The sequence below is a fragment of the Hemitrygon akajei genome, chromosome 10 (genome assembly GCF_048418815.1).
Source record: "Hemitrygon akajei chromosome 10, sHemAka1.3, whole genome shotgun sequence".
NCBI lineage: Eukaryota > Metazoa > Chordata > Chondrichthyes > Myliobatiformes > Dasyatidae > Hemitrygon > Hemitrygon akajei.
In genome coordinates, this window is record NC_133133.1 from 122,547,632 (window position 1) to 122,572,145 (window position 24,514).

General features: G+C 44.8%; 1 protein-coding gene across 1 annotated transcript in view; it reads right to left on the reverse strand.

Moving 5' to 3' along the window:
• LOC140734012 (equilibrative nucleobase transporter 1-like) overlaps window positions 1–24,514 on the reverse strand; it is a 33,653-nt gene that overhangs the window by 869 nt on the left and 8,270 nt on the right. Inside the window, exons 2-10 of the mRNA XM_073057591.1 lie at window positions 13,597–13,748; window positions 12,173–12,306; window positions 11,515–11,636; window positions 10,859–10,998; window positions 9,679–9,875; window positions 7,271–7,444; window positions 3,970–4,082; window positions 2,588–2,763; window positions 84–207 (exon numbers count right to left, since the gene is read on the reverse strand). Of these exons, the coding sequence (XP_072913692.1) occupies window positions 84–207; window positions 2,588–2,763; window positions 3,970–4,082; window positions 7,271–7,444; window positions 9,679–9,875; window positions 10,859–10,998; window positions 11,515–11,636; window positions 12,173–12,306; window positions 13,597–13,748 (1,332 nt within the window). The remainder of the gene's footprint in view (window positions 1–83; window positions 208–2,587; window positions 2,764–3,969; window positions 4,083–7,270; window positions 7,445–9,678; window positions 9,876–10,858; window positions 10,999–11,514; window positions 11,637–12,172; window positions 12,307–13,596; window positions 13,749–24,514) is intronic.

Here is a 24,514-nt window from a genome sequence, read left to right on the forward strand (position 1 = left end):
ATAATCTGCTGAAGGGCACAGGTTATCTACCTTTCTGGAACCGTCCTGACACCTTGGACGGGGAAGGAACTTCCGATACTTACGTACAATGGGTTATTCTTCAAAGGTCCCTTGACGAGAATGAAACATGGATACTGGATGAGGGAGAACATGGCCGCTAGAGCCTGCGTGGTTCCGTAGACCTTTCCGAAACAACACGGGGGGAAACTGTGGCAAGAGGAGAAGGAGGCGGTTAAATGTTTAAAATACCACACTTCCACAATTGAGTGATTCGGCTAAACTGACGATTTTGGGGTTGGCTCAGCACAGTCTGTTCCCTGCCCTACCTTTAAATTCCCTGGTCCCCTTTCCCTGCGTTGCATTTAGAACCAGCGGAACCTTGTGTCCGGCCTCCAATTAATATCTTTGTGGCCCATTCACCGCGCTGTTTTGAAACGGTCGATGGTTAAATTTTACCGGGTACACCAGAAAACTGACCGGAAGTATGTTGTGCGTCAACAACTATAATATCTAAAAGCTCAGAGAATGAGAGTAGTCTTACTGAGACATTAAACATCCCGAGCAGGTGGCAAAGCACTATCAACTCTGCCCTCCATCTCGTCTCCCATATTTCACGCACCTCTGCCCTCACTCTATCTCCCCGCCAGCCCACCAGGGATAGAGTCCCCCTGGTCCTCACCTATCACCCTACCAGCCTACAGATCCAACGTATAATCCTCCGTAACTTCCGCCACCTCCTACGTGATCCCATCACCAGCCACATCTTCCCCCCCCCCCCCCACTCTCGGCTTTCCGCAGGGATCGCACCCTACGCGACTCCCTTGTCCACTCATTCCCCCCTTCCCTCCCCAAGGACCTCCCTCCGGGCACTCATCCCTGCAAACGGAAGAAGTGCTACACCTGCCCCCGCACTTCTTCCCTCACCACCATCCCAGGCCCCAGACAGTCCTTGCAGGTGAGGCACCACTTCACCTGCGAGTCAACTGGGGTGATATACTGTATCCAGTGCTCCCGATGTGGCCATTTATACATTGGGGAGACCCGCCGCAGACTGGGAATCCGTTTCGCCGAACACCGGCGCTCCGTCCTCCAGCAGTGGCGGGATCTCCCTATGGCCACACACTTCAATTCCATAGACCATTCCCACTCCGACATGTCTGTCCATGGCCTCCTCTACCGTCAAGATGAGGCCACACGCAGGTCGATGGAGCAATACCTTATCTCCCGCCTAGGTAGCCTCCTTCCTGCCGGCATGAACATCCAACTCACTGACCTCCGTTGATGCCCCTCCCCTACCCTTAACCCCACCCCTATCTATTATTTTAGTCTGGTTCTCTTTTTCTCTCTTCCCCCCCCCCCCTCACTATAATCTCTCCCCCCCAGACCTACCTTTTTTCCTCTTTTATTTCCCATAATTCTCTACCTTCCCCCAGCCCATTTCCCTCCAGCCTATCACTTCCCAGCTCTCTACTTTATCCCTCCCCCCACTTCTTATAAACCCTCGACCATCCCATGTTACTTCACTCCCGATGAAGGGTTTCGGCCCGAAACGTCATTATTACCTCCTTCCACAGATGCTGTCTGGCCTGCTGTGTTCTGCCAGCCTTTTGTGTTTTTTTATTCATTTCCAGCATCTGCAGATTCACTCATCGTGCCACCACTTAATAGCAGAGATTTCTTTACGGAAATTTCTTTAGAGAACGGGTAGTGTAGTTCTAGATAACACACGCAAAATAATGGAGGAACTCAGCAGGCTAGGCAACATCTGGGAAAAGAGTACAGCCGACATTTCGGGTTTTAAATGCTGCCTGGCCTGCTGAGTTCCTCCAGCATTTTGTGTGTGCTATTCGGATTTCCAGCATCCGCAGATTTTCTCGTTTGCAGTGTAGGTCTGGAATTTTCTATCCCAGAAGGTGACGGAGTAATATGACGAAGCATACGTATATACGAAGGATTATTGGCATAGAAGATAATTGGCATAAGGCAGCTTGCAGGTCAAATTCATTAAATGGCGGGTTAGGGCAATTTGATGGGCAGAGTGGCCTCATCCCTTTCCTTTTGTGATTGCATTTTCGTGACCACAACTCCAAGTTCCGGAACGCAGGCTACCAAATTCCTTCCAGGATGGGAAGCGGGAGGAGCTCACCTGCTAGATAAGCTGTCCTACAGACCTGTGTCCCAGATTCGATCTGACTGTGTGTGCTGTCCCGGTTAAGCTTGAACGTTCCCCCTGTCGCTGTCTGAATCTCCCATTGGGGCTCTGTCCTTCCTGTCACATCCAAAATACATGCTGGGTAGTGGATTAGCAGGCTACTATGACTTTCTGTGGTCAGTTTTGTGGGGATATTAGTCAGGGAATCGTATGTCACTGTGGACGAGCTAGACTCGGAGAACATGGGTCCTTCTTTCATTGTTGAAATTGAATAGGGATTCTACCCGCAGCCTGAGAGCCCAGAATCGTTGATATAATTTTAGGGAATGCAATAAGATTCGTGAATGACAAGTACAACAGCGTGCTAGCTGGTCGGCTCGGAGTCGGTAGGCCGAAGAGCCAGTTTCCGCACTGAATGACTCTACTTGGACTTACGCAACGGCGACGAATGCTGCCTCACTTCCGTAGAGGAACGCTACATGGACCACGTGTAGGATGAAGGTCAAGAACTGCACCTTCAGCACTGGGATAGCGGCGCAGAGAGAGAAGAGGACGGACAGAGTGACGATGAAAACGAGGGAAAGAACCGCTGACTGCATGTCTTCCAGCCGCTGACGGGCAGCCGAGCCTGAAACAAGAGGGGAGACCAGCTATGTGTTACTCCAGGACCCTCCTTGTCCATCTGGACAGTTTAAAACCATAAGGTAAAACACTTGAGCGACAACAGATCAGCAGCATCCACAGAAATAGAAATAAATAACAATTTAAAGGTGAAATTAAAGCGTGTTGGACTATTAATGGGAATACTACCAATTATTCTGGAGAATATGCAGTGCGATGCCACAGATCCGGATGATCAATGCTAGTTTTTCTTTGTTTGAATATATCTGTCTGGGACAGACAGGAGTATTCAAACTCTGGGAGTGAGAAGAGCATCGAGCGTTTTTAGAATACCGAGACAAAAACAGAAGATGTTGGGATCAGGTCTGGTCGCACCTTTTGGGAGTGAGAAAGTGCACTGTTTTTCTCTTCCCTCCCTGATTGCCAGCTTCCTGGCTCAGGGTTCTCTTGGCAATTATTGCCCGCATTATCTCTGTTCTTACTAATCCTTTCCTCTCTACACTTTCATGCACTTTATATTTTGTTTTCTGTATTGCGGTTACCGACATGTATCTTTCACTTTTTCTCAGTTCTTCGCTATTGGCAGATCTGCTTTCGACCTTTTTCTCTTATGTTATAGCGACACGGAGATCTTTAATAGTTCCAATATTATTGGACTCGTAATCAAGTGGCATACAACTATTCAAATACCATTCTTGATTTTGAGAGAGAGAGAGAGAGAGAGAGAGAGAGAGAGAGAGAGAGAGAGAGAGAGAGAGAGAGAGAGAGAGAGAGAGAGAGAGAGAGAGAGAGAGAGAGAGAGAGAGAGGTTGAGGTGCGTGAAGGAGGAAGAGGTATTGTCCGAGAGAAGGGAAAAGTAGGAGTTACATAACAAAAAAAAAGTTCGAGAGGAAGGAGAGGAGAGAGAAGACAGTGTGCATGATGGGTGGTGCGCGAGGAGAGCTGTGAAAGAGAGAGTGTTGCAGTGGGGGACAGAAGGGCAAGAGGAAGCTGAGTGAGAGAAGAGCATTTAAGAAAGAAGGGAATAGAAGAAAATGCGTGATGAGTGTAGAAATGGAATTCTGATCGAATCCGTTATAGCGATGCCAAGGGTAAAGAACGCAGAGATCCGAGGGTAAAGTTAGTCCCCTAAATGGTATTAAATCCCGACCTCCGAAGGCGGGAAACTATCTTCACTGCCATAGATTACCTGTGACAGAGCCTATTCGTCGACTTCTCCGTTTGTGTCGATCCAGGATCAGCCCATTCCAGGGAGCACAGAAAACGGCGCACATCTGGGTGAACGCGAAGGCGTTTGTATAGCTGCTGACTGTCAGAGAGGAGAGGAGTTGTGGGCAGATGCAGAGAAGGAACGGGTCAGATATTGCCCAGATGGGCGGGTGGATAGATAGATTGATAGTCAGAGAAAGGGTCAGAAAGATAGATAAATGGATAGACAGATAGATAGACAGATGTATAGATAGATGGAGCAGGAAGGGAAACGGGGAAAATAGAAAAAAATGTAAAACCGTAGTAAGTTTCGCCGTATTCTTTTAGCGAGGTAAACGACTTCAAGTAGTTTTTAACAGGGAACCACACCATTAGTATAGTTACTATAGTACATGGCTAGAGTGTGTCAGACAATGTAAAGAGCCGTTGAAGTTCAGCCACAGTGTTCAAACAGACCTCCTCAGTGACCTGCCTGTTCTGCAGTGAACGCCCAGGGTTTGATTGCAAACGGCAATATACTGACCCTCCCGCATACCCCTTTTTTGCTCTTCACTTACCTCTCATTCACATCTCGCTTAGCTTCTCTTCCTACTCATGAATCTCAAGCAGATACTGACTCTTCCGATTCTCTCTCCTTTCTAACCTTCTACTCCTCTCCACTATCTTCTCCTCTTTCACACATTCTATTCTCCATTCTCTCTCACACAAGCTGTCTTTCCTACTGTTCTCTCACTCCCATTTCTTGCTCGCTTTACATCTGACCTTGCCCTTTATTTGCTGAACTCCAACACCCTTCAGGTATTCATTCTCACTCCCGCATTCTGTTCCTTTCCATCAACGTTACCTTCATCTTAATTCCTATACATGCACTTATTCATGTTCTAACTCTCCTTTCCTATTCTCTCTCTCACTTCAACTTTCACATATTCTGTTTCTACAAGTAACACAATGGACTCTTAAGAGGATAACATTTGTTTACTCTGGGGAGATTATACCGAGCGCCGCTTCACCCTGCGGAGTGTATATAGCACCCCTCTATTTGGAGGAAATTGCACAAAGCGTCTTTCCCATCCTGAGTAGATTACTCCGAGCGTATCGGTGGTCTCCTGGTGCGCTTCTGTATATAGTGACGCTCCCAGGCGGGTAGTATTACTTCACAGCACGGACTTCTCTGGATGGTAATAAAGCAACATGGCCGACGTTATATGTTGCAGTTCTGAACACAAGAAAATTCGCCAAACCTTTATAAAGCTCGCAATCCCATGAGACCTCTTCGCTCTCTGTAACACCCCTTCTCCCTGTCAGCAGTTTTGAGCCTTTACTACTCTCTTTGTAGCACCGCCTGGCACCTAGACCCCTCTCTATCTCTGTAAACCACTACGACCTCCACAGCCCTCTTTAACTCTGTGAATCGGTCTAATTCTTCCTACCATCTTGGATATCTGTACCACTTTCTAGTCTCAGTATCGATATCTACCCCTGTCGCCTGCTCCGGACTATACAACGCTTCTTATGCTCATAGTTAGTGGTTGGCAAAGCGGTTTGCAGCGTCAGCGATAGGGGTTTAATTTCAGCCTCTGTCTGTATGGGGTTTGTACGTTCTCCCCGTGATGGGGTGTATTTCCACCGGGTGCTTCGGTATCCTCCCACATTACAAGGACGTAGGGTTAGCAAGTTGTAGACATACTATATTGGTTGCGGTCACAGGTAACACTTCTAGACTGCCCTGCACGATCTTCAGACTAAGTTGGTCGTTGTGGCTGATGGCACATTTCTCTGTATGGTTCGACGTACATGTGACAAATAAAGTTAATCTTTCAAATATAATCTTATATCTCCAGTCCTGTTACAACTATTATGCCCCAATTCTGGTTTTAACTGTCATATGATCTTATACCCCCCACCTTTGTACCAGCTCGTGGCCTTAAACCCTTCCTATCTCTGTAATTTCCCTGAATAGGGACCACTGACACCAGTCCCAGTCTCTGCTACCGTATTTGCACACTGCCAGATATTTATCTATTAGCCCCTTACAACCTCTAGAACCCCGCCATCTCTGTAAGCCCCTCCAGCCTCCAAGGCCCCACGTATTCTTGTACTATCTTACTCCCTCCTATGATGGCACGTTCATCGCTTGCGAAGCTCAGGAAGGATCGCTTCGCCCCTTCTCCATCGCTATAGTACTTTTCTTTCCACTGCATCGCGTAGGTTTATAGAGAAGATCGGTGCGCACGGACTGATTCCACTCTTTAGGCGGTGGAACGTTCCACACTGGTTACAGCGAGTTGCGGCGACTGTGGCGACCGCAGTGCGGTAGGTGGAGTATTGGAATTTTTCTTCTCCTAGACAGACTGCCTGGCAAGACTAACGAGTCCCCTCTACCCAGATTTGGAATCGGAGTTGTCCTTCTCCTAGGCTGGCCTCCAGCCAAGGATGATGAGCCCAGCTTGCACGCCAGGTTATACCTCTGGACACTCGGGTCGCGCCATGACGTAGCAAACGGAGTAAAAATGAGGTACCACGTGAAGGGCGTTTTCTATGAGCACAGTAGTGTAGGAGAGGCCATATGCGAGTAACCTCATGCATAGCAAACCTTACAGTGGTCCGACGGAGATGACTACATCTGGAAAGGAGAGGCTATGGCAGACGCTTCACTTTAATTAAGTGAGTTGGACGTCCAACCCAGGACTCACGGTGACGTCTGTAACTTCCTCCATATATCTGTAAACACCCCGCTTATTCTCCGCACCAGTCACTTTCTCTACAAGCACCCTCCAAACATCAACTCTTATATTTCTGTAACAATCTCAAGTTGCCTAAATGCGTCCCTATCTCTATTACATCCTCTGATCCTTCTACCTCAGCAGCCTATCACTTGTTGTCCGCCCGCTTTCTCCCCCTCCCCCTCTCTTTCTTTCTGTCTGTCTCTCTCTCTCTCTCTCTCTCTCTCTCTCTCTCTCTCTCTCTCTCTCTCTCCTCTCTCTCTCTCTCTCTCTCTCTCTCTCTCTCTCTCTCCTCTCTCTCTCTCTCTCTCTCTCTCTCTCATCTCTCCTCTCTCTCCTCACTCTCTCTCCTCTCTCTCTCTCTCTCTCTCTCTCCTCTCTCTCTCTCTCTCTCTCCTCTCTCTCTCTCTCTCTCTCTCTCTCTCTCTCTCTCTCTCTCTCTCTCTCTCTCATCTCTCTCTCTCTCTCTCTCTCTCCTCTCTCTCTCCTCTCTCTCTCTCTCCATCTATCTATATATATCATCTATCTTACTGTCTCTTTTAACTGCAATGGGTTCCTCCCTTACCTTTGTTGGGATCCCCGTCCGTCATCAAGTTCAGCATGGGATTCAGGGTCCCGATAAACAGGAAGTGACGGAGCTGGATAAGCGACAGCCAGAGGAGGTGCGTAAGATAAAGCCGGGAGAAAATGCAATTCGCGAAAGAGGGAATTTGATCCTGGTTATCTCTGTCCACCGACTCTGTAATGAGCAAGGGGAAAATAGATCTGAAAATAACTGATCATTCATGGTGGATATTTCCAGGCGTTATATTCCTGAAACTAATTCTCGTTGCAGTTTAAGAGGCTGATTGTCTCTGTACTCTGGTTTGGTACAATAGCCAACTCAGTCAGGAGACCCGACCCAACCCCGTCGTTCACTTGTATCAGCTATCCATGCAGCAGAAAATGCAGGGCTAAAAGCACACACACTAGGCTTCTATTCCGCTTCTGTAATGTCACTGAATGATTGCTTAGCTCCTTAAGGTGAACTCTTGATCTCACAATCTATCTCGTCGTGGCCTATTTTCCTTATTGTCAACCTGCCCTATACTTTCTTTGCAACTGTCAGACTTTATTCTGCATTGTTTTCCCCTCGCATTCAATGCACCATTGTGCTGAAATTATATGAAAGGCGTGTAAAAGACGTTTATGTTTCACCGTGTCTCTGTACATGTGATAATTATAAATCAGTTTCCCAATTTACCCTGTTCACACAATTTACATAACTCAACATTGTAAATTATGAGTGACTAAGATACAAGAGACAGCCACGATCTTTATCCCATGGAAGCGAAGTGTACAGCTATAGGGCAAAGGGTTGAGGTGAAAGGGGAGACATTATCAGGAGATACGAGGAGTAAGGTGATGGTGAATAGCTGGAGCGACCTACCTGAGGACATAGCATAGGCAAATGCAGTTACGTTTAAAGGACATTTGTACTAGAACTTGAATCAGAAAAGCGTAGCAGAATTCAGGTCGAACGCAGACAAACAGGGTCAGTGCAGAGAGCATCACGTTGGGTATGGATGAAGTGAGCCTAATGCGCTCATGTCTGTGCTCTACGAATCTATGTCCTCCGCGATGTTCTCCCCATCGGGACCATGCCGCATCATAGAGCAATGTCCTTTCATTTCAGACAGTGGAGGAAGCTGTTTGTGTAACATAAATCATTGTATATTTTACATTTTTACTTCTCAGGTCATAGGGAAACCATTTGGCCATCGAACCTGTCTAAATGCCTTTTACACGTAGTGATTGCATATAATTTCAGCAGCTACTCTGACAGCGGGTTCCCAATATCAACTGCTCTCCGAAAACCTTGCCCTCAGACCCCATTAAAACGTTTTCCTCTTACTTTTGGTTTATCTTTATACAAAGATATTGGGGGAAATGACAATCGACCATACTGATGTCTCTCATTATCTTACACGGTGCTATCAATTGACCCCCCGACTTCCATTCCTTCATGGAAAACAAGCCCAGTCGTTTCCTTATCTCTTCATAACTCTTGTCCTTCTAGTGCCTCCAACAAACGATGGAATCTCTAGCGCACTTCTTGTAACGTGGCGAGCAAAGCTAGACATGCAGATATTTGATGCATTCAATCCTATTCGTTCCAAGCGCTCCTTGCGCTCCCGCAACCCTTCAGCATCATCCTGCTTCTGTAGTCCCACAGGGGAGGTGGATTATAGGAGGCAGAGCTTGAGGCGCAGAAAGGGTAGCAGAATGACGGGGCAATGGTAGAAAAGACTGCAGGAGGAAAGACGTCAAGGGCTTTTTGTGGTTAAGCAGGGAAAGAGAGGCTGGTATGAAGAGGTACAGTGGAGAGTAGAGAGTAAATGGGGGTGGGGTGAGGTAGGCAGCCATAGGAAGCGGAATTTTGGGACGTGGAAGAGAAGAGACAGTAGGGAAGTAATGGTAGTGCAGGAAGGGGATGGATACTGAAGGAATGGGGGAAAGGAGGCGAAGCGCACGGACGTAGTAATACGCGTGGTGCTATAGAAAGAGGTGGTGTTAGGGCAGAATACCGGGAATATAGTGAAGGGAGCTACTGTTGGAGGATGGTGGGGATAGTAAGGGGAGTCGAGGAGAGAAATAGCTGGATAAGGTTAGAGCACAAAGTTTAGATGTCGTTGCTTTGATGCCAAGGAATAAAACAGAGAGGAATGAAGGGGAGGATATGGGAGGATGTGGGATTTGGGGTTGGGGGGGGGGGGGGGAGGTTGGGAAACGGCGGGCTGAGGTTAGAGTGCAGTGCTTGGAAGGAGTTGATTTGGTGGTCAAGGGATGAAATGGTAGAGAAGGGAGAGTAGGCAGGAAAAGAAAGCCAGTGAAACAGAATGAGGCTAGGAGGGACAGAAAGGAGAAGGGCAGAATAGTGGTGAGGGCCGGTGTTTGAGTGGGGAATGGAACATGGTCTGGGGTAGTTCTTACCTTCTTTCCCATTGGGCTGGAGATTCCCATCACTACTTTCGTGTATCTCTGCCGTATCCCCTTTGGACTCCATCCTCCCGTCTCTCCCCCCCAACCACCGCGTCGTCCCTTCCCTCTTCAGCTCCTCCTCCGGTCTGCTCCAAGCTCTCGCTCCTAGTTCTGGCTGTTTCCCAGTTGGAGCGCCTCTGATGGAACGTCTGCTCTTCACGGGAGAACCGCGAACCATTTAAACATCCTTCAAGTCACCCTATGAGGGAAAACATTCGATAAACTACATGTTATTAGGATAGACAAGGTGGCCGCACCAGCTCTCGGGCGATTTACTGTGGAGGAGATGGACTAGTGCGAAACATTTTTCCAAAACGATCATGTAATGAAGAATTGAATTCATGGAAAATCCAGTTAATGTCCGTTTACATTTCGGTATATGGCACCGGTTAGCTTCGACATAATCCCGCTCCATCTGCTAACCTTTGCATATCTTCCATTCTCCCGAGTGTCCGTTCTACTTATAACTTGCATTTAAACCTCGATTACTGACTGGCTAGTAACCACTCCTGGTTATCTGTTATTCCATATATAAACTTTACGATTCTATCGAATATATTCCAGCCTGCAAACACGTCCTCTGATAGGTATTATTCTATATATAAATTGCATGGACGCTCCGATAAGATGCCCGACCATTATTCTCTTGCATTCATCTTTGCCCTGTGAGTGATCATTTGAACACAATAATTAGATTCCAACCTTCAGCTCACTGCTGGGGTTTGCTGTTCTGTAGATAACCCCCAGTAGAAGAAATATACGGTTAGATTCCATTTTGCATTGTGATTTCTGTATCCGTTACGCTCCATATAACTCTCGACACCACAGTTATTTTCCTCCCGGTAGTATCCTTTATTCTATATGTAACGTGTCCTTCAGTCCCAAACGAGTTCCCTCCATCAGATTTCATCCTCTATCTAATTTCCATCCATCTGCTGTCCCATCAGGACCCCACGATTAGATTGGGGGCCTGTAACTTACTCATTGGGATATGATATCCCTTGCATAAACCCTAAGAATCCCACAATTATAGGCCGAGATGTAACTCACTCCTGGGTGTCTATTATTCTCCACACAAACCACGCTGACTCCCAATCCCCTCCCCTCCATGTATTGCCCAGCTCTGCCTTACCCGTAGGTATATCCCTCTGGAATGGGGTATGGGATATGTGTCCGTGGCATCAGAAAGATAGTGCGCACGATGTGAAAGAGGCTTAGGGAACTGATGAATAGGAAGATGGATCTCAGGGAGAAACCAGTTTCGTACAACACCTGCAGGGAGGGGAAGAGAGCGGGAGGGAAAATGTAGAGGGTGAGAAAGTGTGTCTTTCAGTCACCACCACCGCCCCCCTCCCCCCATTCATCCATGTTCCTGTTCTGTATCACGAGCGCTTTCGCCCTGAAAAAAAACCTTCACTATGTTCGGTCTGCTAATCTCATAACTTCTGTTTCCCCCTGCCACCTTCTGCTACCCATCCTTTTCCGTCCATTCCATAGTCTCTCACACTGGAGCATCCCAAGGAATTGTTGCTTCAACAATTCCCTGATTCTGATTTCTCTCATCCAAATCATTTTGTACCCCGGGGCTAATCCCGCACCGATGTCTTCTGCCCTTCTTGAATATATCTTCCTCTCTTTCAGTTTCCCCTTTACCCATTTGGTCAGACTGTCTAAACGTGTTGTGACCGTGGGCAATTTCCTGCTTATTTACCAATCCCAGTCTTGTTTAAACCCAATGTGAGATATAGGAACTACATTCAAAGTTGTGTAGGTGCTTGGAGCTCTTACCTTGACAACCAGAAACACTGCTGGTGATGAATTGTAGGCTCCGTCGTACAGTGTGATAACAATAGAGCGCTTGCTTCCAAATAGATTTCCAACCTGGGGGGATGTTGTGTACCTAATAAACACTCAGCGGGATGTCAGGAAGAAGGCTAAATATTGAAACCCAATATTTCACCACATAAATTGCAACACCCTATCAAGGGCCCCCTTACACTTTGTGATTAGATGTCGGAGACACGCGTAGAGGCAATCCCCTACCGATAGGTGGGGGATTACTTGCATAGCTGCTGCTATATGGGATTCAATGTACAACATTCAAATAATATATTGTCAGAGAGTCATCCTGAGGGAGCATTTCATTTGAGGAAAGTTATTGCCGAGGGAGCGCCGCTTCGCAGGAGACCAGAACCCAAGTAGCGCCGCAATCCGAAAATGAACAGCACAACGCCGTGTGGGGCGGGGGGGGGGGGGGGTGATATTTGTGTAGCGGAGCACTGTGTGCGGGTCGCAGCATGATAGAGCGCTGCACTGTGAAATCTGGAGTGCGGAATGAGCGCGACTCTGTGAGCACCGCATTGAGGGGTCGCCGTTGCTGAAAAGAGTGTTTGCAACTGAGGAAATATGTTGAGGGAGCATTGCAAAGTTGGAGAGGAGCGTTTACCCTGTACGTTTGATATCAGCAAGATAGCTCCGCCCAGTCCAAGTAGGGTAAGTGCAGGAAACAGGAGCTTTGCCGAAGTTGCAAGTGAGAGAGACAAAGAAAAATCTGACTGCTTTCTAGTTGTAAAATTTTCACTGCAGCAAGAAGTTTCAGCGATTGTCCAATCACGTGGGACAAACAAGGAGACATTTATTTCAACCCAGGTGCCTGGGCGTACCAGTAGGAACAGTTCCTGGCGCCGCATGTTCTAACAACTTAGACAGTGCTTTAAAGATAAGTATCGAGGGCCGTCTGTGGCGTCACAGCATTTATTTATAATAGTGGCTGGAATATCTTTACATCGACATGACGTGACAGAATCAGGTGAAAGGTCTGATGAGAAACAGCGCCCGCTATTGCGGATAGATTCTTGTCCAACAGTGCGTTCCTACCTTTGCGACAGCTCTGCGCTCCCTCGGTAGTACCGCCAACAGCACTGTAGCTCCCATAGTACAACACTGAGGCTGTACTTCCCTTCCTGCGCTGCGGCGCAGCTCAGCACCTGCCATGCTGAGAGTTCATCACTCCCTCTACACTAACGGTATTACAAATCATTATTTCCTCGGTAAAACTAAGTTGTCGGCTCTGTACTCTTAGCACCACCGCTCCCTCTGAACTGCTCCGACCGCATGTCGGCGTTCCCTCAGTATTTCGGCAGTCCCTCTGCGCTGCACTTTAGTGCAACTCTTCCAAAATTGCGGCTTACCAGGTGATAGGAAATGTGAGGAAAGGCCCGGCTATAAGCTGCCAGTGTAACAGATAGAATGGGCATCTACTTATATCTCTTTCCATCAAACACACATATTAACAAACACACGCACACCAGACTCACCAGCCGTGGAGAAGGGCGATCATCAGTGTTGCGGAAGTGTAGAAGAAGCTGTGAAGATACGAATACGAATTGGGACACCTAGAGACGGGGCTTTCAATGCCCACCTCCTCCCGCAGGCATTCCCTCACCCATAACCACCCGGAGTAGGCACCCTATTCTTCATCACCGTTCCCAACCTCAGAGTTTTCGAATCACATGGCGGTTGGCGATGTAATAATTCGACTGGCCTTTTTTAGAAATCTTCCCCAGAACTCCGTCGAAGAATTGCGCCCGATTCCTTTTACTACTGGGTGATCTACTATCGGTATTATATCTCATTCCCTTTTTCATTGCACCATATCCTCTTGCTTCTCCTTTCCATTCGATCTCTTTCGTTCTTTTCCTCTCAGAACCAATCATGACCGCGCCTTCCACACGTCTAAAGCCCTCTCCCTTCGTCCTCGTCATCCACGTGACAGTTGCGCCTCCCGGACTCCAGTTCGTCGGTAGCTTTCCCCGTTGACCCAATCGCTACTGCCTGTTCTCCACACCCAGCTCACCAGAGGGAACTTACATGGCCACGAAGCGGGTCACCATGGTGCCGACAGTAATCGAACCAAGAAGCCAATGGCTATCACCGCCAATGTTCATGACGAAAGTGGCGATGGTGTAGATTAACGTGAATTGCTCATCCTGTAGAGCGCAGTCCACTGTGTGATAGAGAGACTGGGGTGAGCGGGTGATTGCTCGTCAGAGTAAGGAGAGAGGAAGTGATAGGGGGACCGAGGACGAGAAAGTGAGTGAGGGGAAGAAGAAATGAGAGAGAGGGAAGGAGGGAACGAAAGGAGGAAGAAGGGAAGAATAGCAAGAAGGAAACGTTGTGGAAGGGATGGAGAATGTGATCAGGGGTATAATGCCTGTGGAAGGAGAGGATAAGAGAGAGAGAGAGAGAGAGAGAGAGAGAGAGAGAGAGAGAGAGAGAGAGAGAGAGAGAGAGAGAGAGAGAGAGAGAGAGAGAGAGAGAGAGAGAGAGAGGAGAGAGAGGGAGAGAGAGAGATGAGAGAGAGAGAGAGAGAGAGAGAGAGAGAGAGAGAGAGAGAGAGAGAGAGAGAGAAATAAATAAACACATAAATCGGGGAAGTGGAAGGGAGAGAGAAAAGGGTAAAGGTATGAAAAAGATCCAGGGAGACGAGAGAGAAACAGTAAGGAACTGGGAGGGCAAAGGAGGATTAAGCGAGGGAGTAGTAATGACGGAGGGAGAATGTGATGTGTGGGGATGGGTTGAGTGATGTAGGGGCAACAGTAGATGTATCATAGGCAGTTGAGAAACAGCAGTCAAAGTGATTAATTACAGTTAAATCACTGGCCTTTGTTTACTCTGCTGATGAAGTCTGCCACATCCCTTCCCAAGGAGCCATTTCAGCCTCTATAGTCCTAAGGGAATTATTACCAACCAATCTTTTGGTTCTTTGACAGAATGGGTCAGAATCAACAGCATCAGAATTTTACACAGAATGTTTCTTACCCCCCCATATTAAAACAACAAAGTGGGGCAATTTTGCAATGTAGAGTTAGAGATAAATTAATAATTACCTTGATACTTTGGCAATTGTGTAGCCTGGCTCCCAGCTGCTGAAGCCCCTCACAATGAATGTGGTGGCACACAGATCGAGGTGTTTATTTTATCAGAGCCCAATGGCATGAGAGAACACCAAAAGCCAATTCAGGTTAGTTGTAATCCAGTAAATGAAAGCATTTGTTCAGATCCCAGTATAGCCTGAGACAGTCCACTACTCTAAAACCCAACAGCTAGTGCAATATGTCCAGGAGGCTCCTTTTGCCATCTTCACTCCATGCATTTCCAATCGGGCATTTAACCTCTTCCTTTACCCAGTCAATTATGTGGCAGGGTGTTTGATGAGGAAATGGACCCAGAAACTTTCCAGGCCCCAGGTTGACCCTGGAAAGGAGAGACCAATAACAAAGTGAAGAAAGAACTCAAATCACCCATCTTTCTTGCTGTGGGCTTCAGTGAGAAGTTTTAGGATATCCCTGGGATCTGAAATCACGAATCATGCAAATGTGGCTACAAACACTTGGATGTTGAGGTGTGGGAATGTGTACACAATGCTCCGGACACAATCTTCTCTCTCCAGAAGTTCCATTAGAAATTGGGATGTTTGCAAATTGTACTTAATTAAATCCCTATATTGTAAGCACAATCTTCTCAGACACACCTGTGAAGGCCATCTGACCAACCTTCAGTAACACATCACAGAGGCTTTCAATCTCATGATTTCGGGATGTGGTAAAGAAAAACACAAGAGATTCTATAGATGCTGGAAATCCGAGCAACACACAAAATGCTGGAGGAAATCAGAAGATTAGGCAGCATCGATGGAAATTTCAGGCTGAAACCCTTCTTAGGGAGTCTTCTTGATGTTTCACACCGAAAGACTTCTTCAGGTAAATATAATAGTTAAGTGGGTGGTGGCCTTGAGTGCTCATTGTTCGCCTCTGTGGCTCAATGTGAAGAAAGGGTCCAGTGCCAGACTGAGGAGCTCGCAGTAAGAGGGGTTGTACTTAAGGTGTACAGGATATTGTGCTTCCTCACATGTTTGAAAACAGCTGCTGCCTCTATCAGATCTTCAAAAAAATTGTTAAAATATTCAAAGGTTCAAAGGTCCAATTTAATGTCAGAGAAATGTATACAATATACATCCTGAAATGCTTTTTCTTCACAAACATCCACAAAAACAGAGAAGTGCTCCAAAGAATTAATGACAAAGATACATAAGAACCCTGAAGACGCTCCCCAGCTCCCCTCCCTCCCACGCATACTGTAAGTGGCAGCGAGCAACAGGCAAATATTCTCCCTATCATCACCAACAAATAACAGAATTTCAACCCAGACACTGATCTTTACTTTTTTCAATTAAATGCAATACAGTGGCAGTTGGTGTTGATTATTGAACACCCTGGGAGTAGCTTGTTCTGGATTAAATTGTACACAATGTCAGACACTTCACACCAGTCTCTGACTGTTGGCAAAATCTATTCTGTGCTTGAATTCATCCAAACCATCAGATATAAACAACAGTCCCTCCAAGTTCTTCCAGATATCTCCCAGGGCATTCCTAAAGTAGGGATACTGATCCTAAATCAGCTCTCTCGTTTATTCTACAATTAATGGAGTTTAAATTCTGGAACTTGAAACTAAAGACAAATTGGAATTGTTAGATTTTTCACGTGGCCCAGTTATAAGCTTTTTTTGCATCCTTGTTGGTTTCCCAATTCCTAGCATTCCAGTTACTGTTGTTGAACTTGCAGATTTGGATTCACTCTGGGAACTCCCAGACTTGGATTTACCCTAGGAAAAGCTGCCCTGGAACAATTGATCAGTTTGAATTTTATCCAGTTCTCCATGGGGATATTTCTGTTTCCACATCTCATGGCTTTGTACCATTGCCCCTGCTCACGTTGTACAAGTCTCCACTCTTGGAAAGCAGAACTACCCATGAGCCCAGTGTATTAATCTACTCGTGAGAAACTCTTCACCTTCTCCTTCATCAGGAATATGGTTCCTCTCAGAGTTTTAGTTTGTGCCCACAAAGACTCATAATGTTTCTGCTGAACATCTTCCACGGGAACAGACAGAAAATGGACACATTAGATATACAATGTACGAGATTACATGAATTAACTTGATGCTTTCATAAGTGAGAAGTGACTCAATATTGAAGGGTGTCCAATAAAAATCCAATCCTCACACTCTTATTTTAACTGAGTTATAAAGATAAAAGTTCCCCCAAAAGACCCCCACCATCTGGGTCATACAATCATTTCACAGCTGCCAATGGAATTCCCTCAGCTCACCCAAATCTTCAGACCCCCACTTATAGTTGAGCCTCCCAGCTTCTGAGGATATAAACCCATTCTCTCACTAAACCCTCTAATTCTTCTCATGCTTTATTTCAGTATTTCGACATTTAAGAGGTTTGGATAAGTGCATTGTTGGGAGGAGTATGGATCCCACCTCTCCTATTGAGCCCAACAATAGATCTGTACATTTAATGAAGCCAAATCCATCTCATCCATTTTCATAAATTTACCAATTACAATTAGTAATCAAACTCCTTCCACTATAAGATTCTATCAACAACTGAGGTGTAAACAACAAATCAAAGATGACAGCTGAATAAAAGAACTATGCAGAGAATGCAGTTCTGTTTAACCATTAAGAAGAAACTAGTCTAGAACTTTACAAGCAGGAGCCATGGTGCTGGAATTATACTGGATATCTCTGCAAAGTCACTAATAGATACAGGGTAAGATATGTAGAAAAATGCTCAGAGGTACGAGTGCAATAAAGTTGTAGAGGTAGGGGATTTCAACTTTCCTACAGTTAACTGGGATTGCATTTTCTGAAAGTCTTGGAGTCAGTGTAATTCGTAAAGTGCATTGAAGTGAGATGTTTTAACCAGTACTTTGGTATTGGCAAATGAATGTCTGAAGTGTGGGAAGGACAATTTCAATATAAAACATTAGACGGGAAAAGGACCTGGCAACACAGCACCTTGTAGGTTGGTGCTCATCTGACAAGTGGAAATCATTCAAAGGTGAAACAATAAGAGTTCAGAGTCAATGGATTCCCATGTGTGTGGAAGCAAAGGCAGCACATTCAGGGAACCTTGAATGTCAAGAAGTACCAAAGGCCCGATGAAGAGAAAAGAAGTGTGTGGGAATCATGCCTCAGATTCAAAAGCTCAAAGTACATTTATTATTTTATTATTATTATTTTGAAGAGGTGACCAAAGGCAGGGCAGTAGAATTGTCCACATGGACTTTAGCAAGGTCTTGGATATGTTTCTGGTTGGCTGGTCTGGATGGTTAGAACACATGAGATTTAGGATGAGTTAGCCAATTGGAAACAAAATTGACTTGGTGGTGGGAGACACATGATGGTGGTGGAGACTAGTGTTTTGACTCAAGTTCAGTGCTGTGTCTCCTGATTGTCATGTATATTAATAGTAGAACAATACAGGCCCTCTGTCCACCACTACGTCTGTGCTGATCATGGCCAAACTAATCCCTGTCTGCCATCTTTATTTCTGCTTTTCTTGTATGATAATGTGTCTATTTGAATGCCTTTTAAATATTACTATCCTTTGGCAGTGCGGAACAGACATCTACTGCCCTCTGTAGAACATATGTACCCTGCAAATTTCTATTTAGCTTTACAAACCCACCATAAGCAAAGTCCTCTGTTGTTTGAAACTTTCAGCCTGGGAAAAAGATAGACTATCTATTCTATTCAGGCTTTTCATAATATTCTTATGTCAGATCATCCTCAGCCTCAGACACTGCAAAAAACAAGCAAACAAGCAAACTTGTAAATAATACTCTCCAATGCAGGCAACATTCTGCACGCTCTCAAAGACTGCACACCATTCCTGTAATGTGGTGACCAGAACTCTACACAATTCTCCAAATGTGGCCGAGCTGAAATTTTATACAGCAGCAGTATGACATTTTGTCTTTGATACTCAATGCCATGCCCAGTGAAGGTAAGCATGCCATATGCACTCTTTTCCACCATGGGCAGCTGTGTTACTTATTTCAGGAAGCTATTGAGCTGTAATGTGGATAAGTATGTAGGTGGTATGGTAAGAAAGTTAGCAGGCAATACCAGTGTTGAGGGTACAGTGCAGAGTGAAGATTGACAATGTTTATGATCCGGCGACAATGAATATAGAATTGAGACAGGTTTTTATATAAAATAAACTTTTATTTAAACTCAGCTCAACAACAAATGAAAAGTAAACAAAGGTCTAAATGAACTGGAAGTTAACTACTATACGGCAACTAAAAGCGATAAATGCGAATACAGTTCTTAGAGTGATAAATGCAAAAGTCCAAGTGATTTATACAGTCAATTGGGAGAGACCTTCCTGAAGTAACAAATTCCTCGACGATGTGAGGTTACTGCTGATCCTAGCTGAAATATGCCTTGCCTGAAGGATTTACGATGAAGGAAAGAAAAATGGCTTAAAGAAACTGACCTTTTCTGTGGCGAATAATACTGTGTCCAACCCTTTCTGCTTTTATAGCAGGGATTATCTCAGATGCAGGTTAATACCTCTTTGAATGAGGATTCAATAAGGTCGATCTTGTATTACTGCCAACAACACTAACTTTACTCGATCCTTCGACTTTTCCATACTTCGATAAATTCTTCACTCTCTGACTGAATTGAAGCAGTAGAAACCAAATCACAACTAGCAGTGGTTTTGAAAACTGCCAGCACAACTTACAATCGAGAGTAAAACTCCGCTTTAAAATGAAACTCCATCATGAGACAACTACACAGCATAACGGAGTAACTGACGAATTAAACAACTAACTGACTTGCGTCACAACAAGGCTTTCCAGTTTTATATCTGTTGGAATAGGCCATCACATGACCTCTCACTGGCGGGAAATTACATCACCCTACCATCACAAGACCATTACATCATGCTCACCAGATACTCAATTACATCATAGTCATGAGGTAGTCACAAGATACCCATGGGGTATGTAACACAATGTTTACAGAAGTATCTTAGTCACTGGAAAAATGGGCAACAGAGTTGTAGGTGGAACTTAAATCAGACAACTGCAAAACCATGCATTTTGAAAAGCTAAACCAGACCAGTATAAACACAGGTTGACAGGATGGTGAAGGTGGTCATCAGACATAGTACTAAATATAAGAGTCAGGTTGTCAGATTACAATTATACAAACTGTTAGTGAGATCATACTTGGAGTATTGTGCACAGAATAATAAGGCTGTTATTAATTAGACAGGTTGTGGAAGAGATTCACAAAGATTGTTGCCTGTACTTGAGTTCTAAGGAGAGATCAGCTAGGCCTGGGTAGTCTTCCTGGAGGCTGAGGAGGTGACCTTAGGAAGCTTTATAACATTATGAGGTGTACAGGCAGAATAGTCTCTGTCTTTTCCTAGGGTAAGGGATCCAAACCTATGGGGCATATATTTAAGTGAGAGGAAAGGTATAAAGGGGACTGAGAGGCAAGAATGTCCACATAGTGGTGGTAGGCATGTGGAATGTATTGCTAAAGGTGGTGGTAGAGTCAGGTACAGCAACAACATTAAAATAACACTTGGACAGGCATGTGGATAGAAATGAAAAGAAAAAATTTTGCTTTATTGTCTATACAGTGTCAAATGGGATTAGCTCAGAGAAGAATCTTAGCTGGAATGAACAAATTGAAGAGGCAGTTTCCACGGCCTTTTACTCTATGAACCCAGCAGATATAGAGAAAGAAAGCAAGGAAGGTGTATGTATAGAAAATGTAGGACAGTGGACTACAGAGGAGTTGGGTATAATTGATGGTAAATGTCAATTTATATCACGGGGAGGAGGTTGAGTATCTGGACCCTTCCAGGGGTGTGTGGAGGTTTCATAGTGTGCCAGGACCCTGCCTGTCAGAGACAAATTATTCACAGATCAACATCGCCACTGCAGTGAAAAAACATGAGAAGATGAGCAAGTGTCATTCTGTTCTCTATCCCATGTGATAATAAACTGACCTCACAGTTTTCTTTCCGCTCAGCTCATGTTCGTATCCACAATGTGTCCCTCTCATCTGAACATCAAGCTAAGCCGTTCAACCCCTTCTTCAATCATGTGCGTCAATATCTTTTGGTAGTTGTTCCACTGCACCACGTACTGGGAAATTGTCCACTTTGGATCTATGATCAGAAATTAAAATATTTCTGAAAGCAAACCACATTTCAAAAATAGTTTATTTTTATGATTCTAACTAGTAGTATAAATTAAAGTCAAACAGTGAATGTCAAATATTTGGGCTTTTAGAAGCATGAAGAAATAGATTATTAGGTAAAATTAAAGTATTCTGTATAAGAATGTTAATTGGCGAATGAAGAGAAAGCAGCTGAAAAGCATTTGATTTTTTGTTTGTCAGCTGTAATGTTTGCAGAACCAAGGGGATCAGGCCCAGCTGTATGCAATGTCCTAAGGCTCAGCTTTACTCAGTGTGTGTGACTGAGTGAAAGAGGGGTTCACAGCGATCAGTACTGGGGCCCTGCTCTAGACAGTGTGTGTCACTGACTGGAATAGGGGGGAAAGTGTTAAATATCTAAGCTTGATGAAAGTGCAACTTCAACTATGTTGGCTGCAAGTAGTTCAAAGAGTGGCATTAGAGAAATAGACAGGTTGATTGAATAGACAAGGACATGGTAGATGGAAAATAAATTCATCCATCTGAGTCAAAAACATGGTAAGTGGAGTGTTGTATTTGCTCCTGAGGTGACTCCCTCTGCTGATGGGGAAATTAGAAGTGAGCACGATAATGTGTAACACATAATGCAGCTGAATAAATCAGGCATTTGGCCAATGGAGAACGTCAATCACATCAAGTAGCAGACAATAAAATAACAAACAGAACATCCCACCCTCAAAGTTTCATCAGCACAGAGACAAACATTGAACATTCAAACATATTTTCTGACTGGCATCATTCTCATCACTCTTTCTAAAGCGACATCTCTCCTATAGATGGGTGACCAAAACTGAACACAATATTCCAAGTGCAGCTTCAATGTTTTGTAAAACTGCAAACAACATCTCAGCTTCTAGTCTCAATGCTTTGAATGATGAAGGCCAGGATGCCAAAAGTTGCCTTAATGAACCTGCATTCCTGCAACACCACTTTCAGGACACTTTGTAACTGGTAACCAACCTTCCTCTGTTCTGCTACACTGACTGTGAAATTCTAATACTTGCCTTACATCAAATATTAGACCTCTTGGTGCACTCAATAAATCCATTCTCAGCCCCAGATTTGCATAGCACGAGCAGTAGTACATCTGCAGAAATAGATTAGTAAACCTGCTGCAATTATGCCATGTCAAAATACATTAGAACACAATTAAATCAAACAACCGTATTCTGTGGTGAAACCCTCAAAGCTCACTTGTTAGAATCATAACTTCAAAGCTATTTGATAAGCAGACTTTTTGAAAAAAGTTAAAACTAGCCTAGCCTAGGCCAATATTTGCCTAGGCTAGAGTATCCTACAATTTTTTTCCTAGAAACACTTGAGGAAACCGTCAGAGCCTAGTAACCCAAAACCTGACAAAAGGGATGAAGGGGCATTTAATCTTGTGAAAATGAATTTGTTCAATCACAATCCCTGGACACATGCTCCAATCCTCTTGCCAAGCATGATTTCCTCACCTGACCACCTCTCCCTGCCTCAATGGGACAAATATATCCATAACCCCATGAATGTGGTTCCTAAATAATTTTCATATTTCTGTTGTACAGAGCTCCTAAATTTTTGGCTAATCACTTCGTAATTTGCAATCCTTTAATTAATACTTCTCCATAGTGCTCCTACCCCTGTCCAAGGCTATGCTAAAGGGAACGGAGTAGTGGTCACTGTTTCCAAAATGCTCACCCAATAAGAAATCTGTCCCTTGACCAGGTTGATTGTTGAGTACCAGATCTCTTCTATTCAGCCTGTCTACATATTGGGTTAGGAATTCTTTCACTACCCACCTACTAAATTTTGTTTAATCGAAACCGAGGGTTCCCAACTGCGCTGACACTGGCTGACAGCTACAAAATGGCTTGTAATTCCTTCGTTCACCTGTTCTGACAGCTCCTCCTAAACCAACAGGACCTTCCACTAGTGGCAGTGGATACCGGGGAACCCTCATCTTGCAGCTACACTTCCTCCAATACACATTCACAAAATACACACAGCAACTACCACAGTTCAACCCCCAGATCCACCAACATTCTCACATCCCTCCTTTCTCCTGCCACACTACAATGCATATAGTACATCCTTGCCCTCACAAATACACAATTTTCTCTCTTACATACTGCTCTCCCCCCAACAAGATCTCTTGTAATGCCTTTATCTCTGCCCTCCCACCCCACTCTCCTCACTAGTTCCTCAGTTGAGACGGTGCCTCTGATGAGAGGAATCACCTCACTTGGGCCAGTTCCAGTGTCTCTCACATCACACTCTCAAGTCAGAATTTGTTCCTTTTCCTCTGTGGCAAGATCCACAATATTATCCTCAGTATGACTTTGCTTTTGTGTCTTGGCTCCCATGTTCTGATCAGCTTTCTTTGATTGTCTGAGCAGTAAAAATCACTTGGAAACTTTTCATATCGGAGATAATTTCCCAAGTGAAACACGATAAACTGCAAATTACAGCCGAATGATTTAGAACTGAGCCAGGGCTCCAAGTGAGCATATTCTGGAACATGAGAACACTAATGAATGCTCATTGGGTCACTGGTAGGGTAACCAAATGCATGTACACACAGAGAGCAGAGCAAGAAAGACAGACAGACAGATTACATATCACAAAATAAGTAAATGCATTGATAAATAGTGGGTCTTAATGGCATTTACTACAGGGGTGCTGGCAAATGTTGCTGTCACTGTCCTCCACATGAAAAACCTGCCTGGGTCACATATTGTCTAACTCTCCTGGGCACTCAAATCCCCTCCCCCATCACACCAGCCCATCCCCACCCAGGGTACATTACCCCTTCCACCCATGGAACCACACAATAACCTCCCTGTTCTCCTAATCAGGTCACACCCTGGTTTGTAACCTCTCCCACCCCATCCCTGTAAGACCCAACTGCCCTGCCTTCCCAGGTCAGACATGAACCACACGTCCTGCCCCCGGTCATTCCATCCTTCTGTTCCTGGGTTACACCTCTCTTGGTGAATCTGAAATGTCCCAATTTGCCACACACTCAGTAAGTGCAGTCCTCAAATCTGAAGAAAGTGTACAAAAGCAAACCAAATATTGATCCTCTGTTGTGCAGCATCCTTCCATCTGACAGAGTGACAGAGTCACATCAGCAAATAGTATCTGAGGTCACACATGCCCTTTTCCATTGATCCATGGTTAGATCTCAAAAAAGGCCCATCAGATGTCTCCATTACAACTTGTATATAGTAAACATATTCCCACACTCTCAGGTTTCAAAACCTATGTTATCCAACCGTCACTTATTCCAAATAAATTAAATACCACTGTACAGAGAGCACTGGTCTCTGGTTACAGAGTGGTCTTTATCCCTGGTGCTAGGAATTTAAATGCAGGCAAATAATCAAATGATCAAATAATCTGAAATAAAATGTCATTACCAACATTGGCTAGTGTCCTGCTACTCCACAATTAGATATCTATGCCCTTCTCCCAGAGACACCCACTTTCTGTGAACAAATGTTAAATACTCCCAACTTTAGCACAAATTTTTGTGTCTTCCCTTCCACTGTACGATCTCATGGTTTTGAAACATTAATTCCAATCTCCTCTTGGTTTACAAACATAATGTGAATCACGGTTAGGGCTATAGATTTATACATAATGACATTGTAAAATTCTCGAGCTAAAACTGAGGGCACATATTCCCCTTTTACTTTCAAAC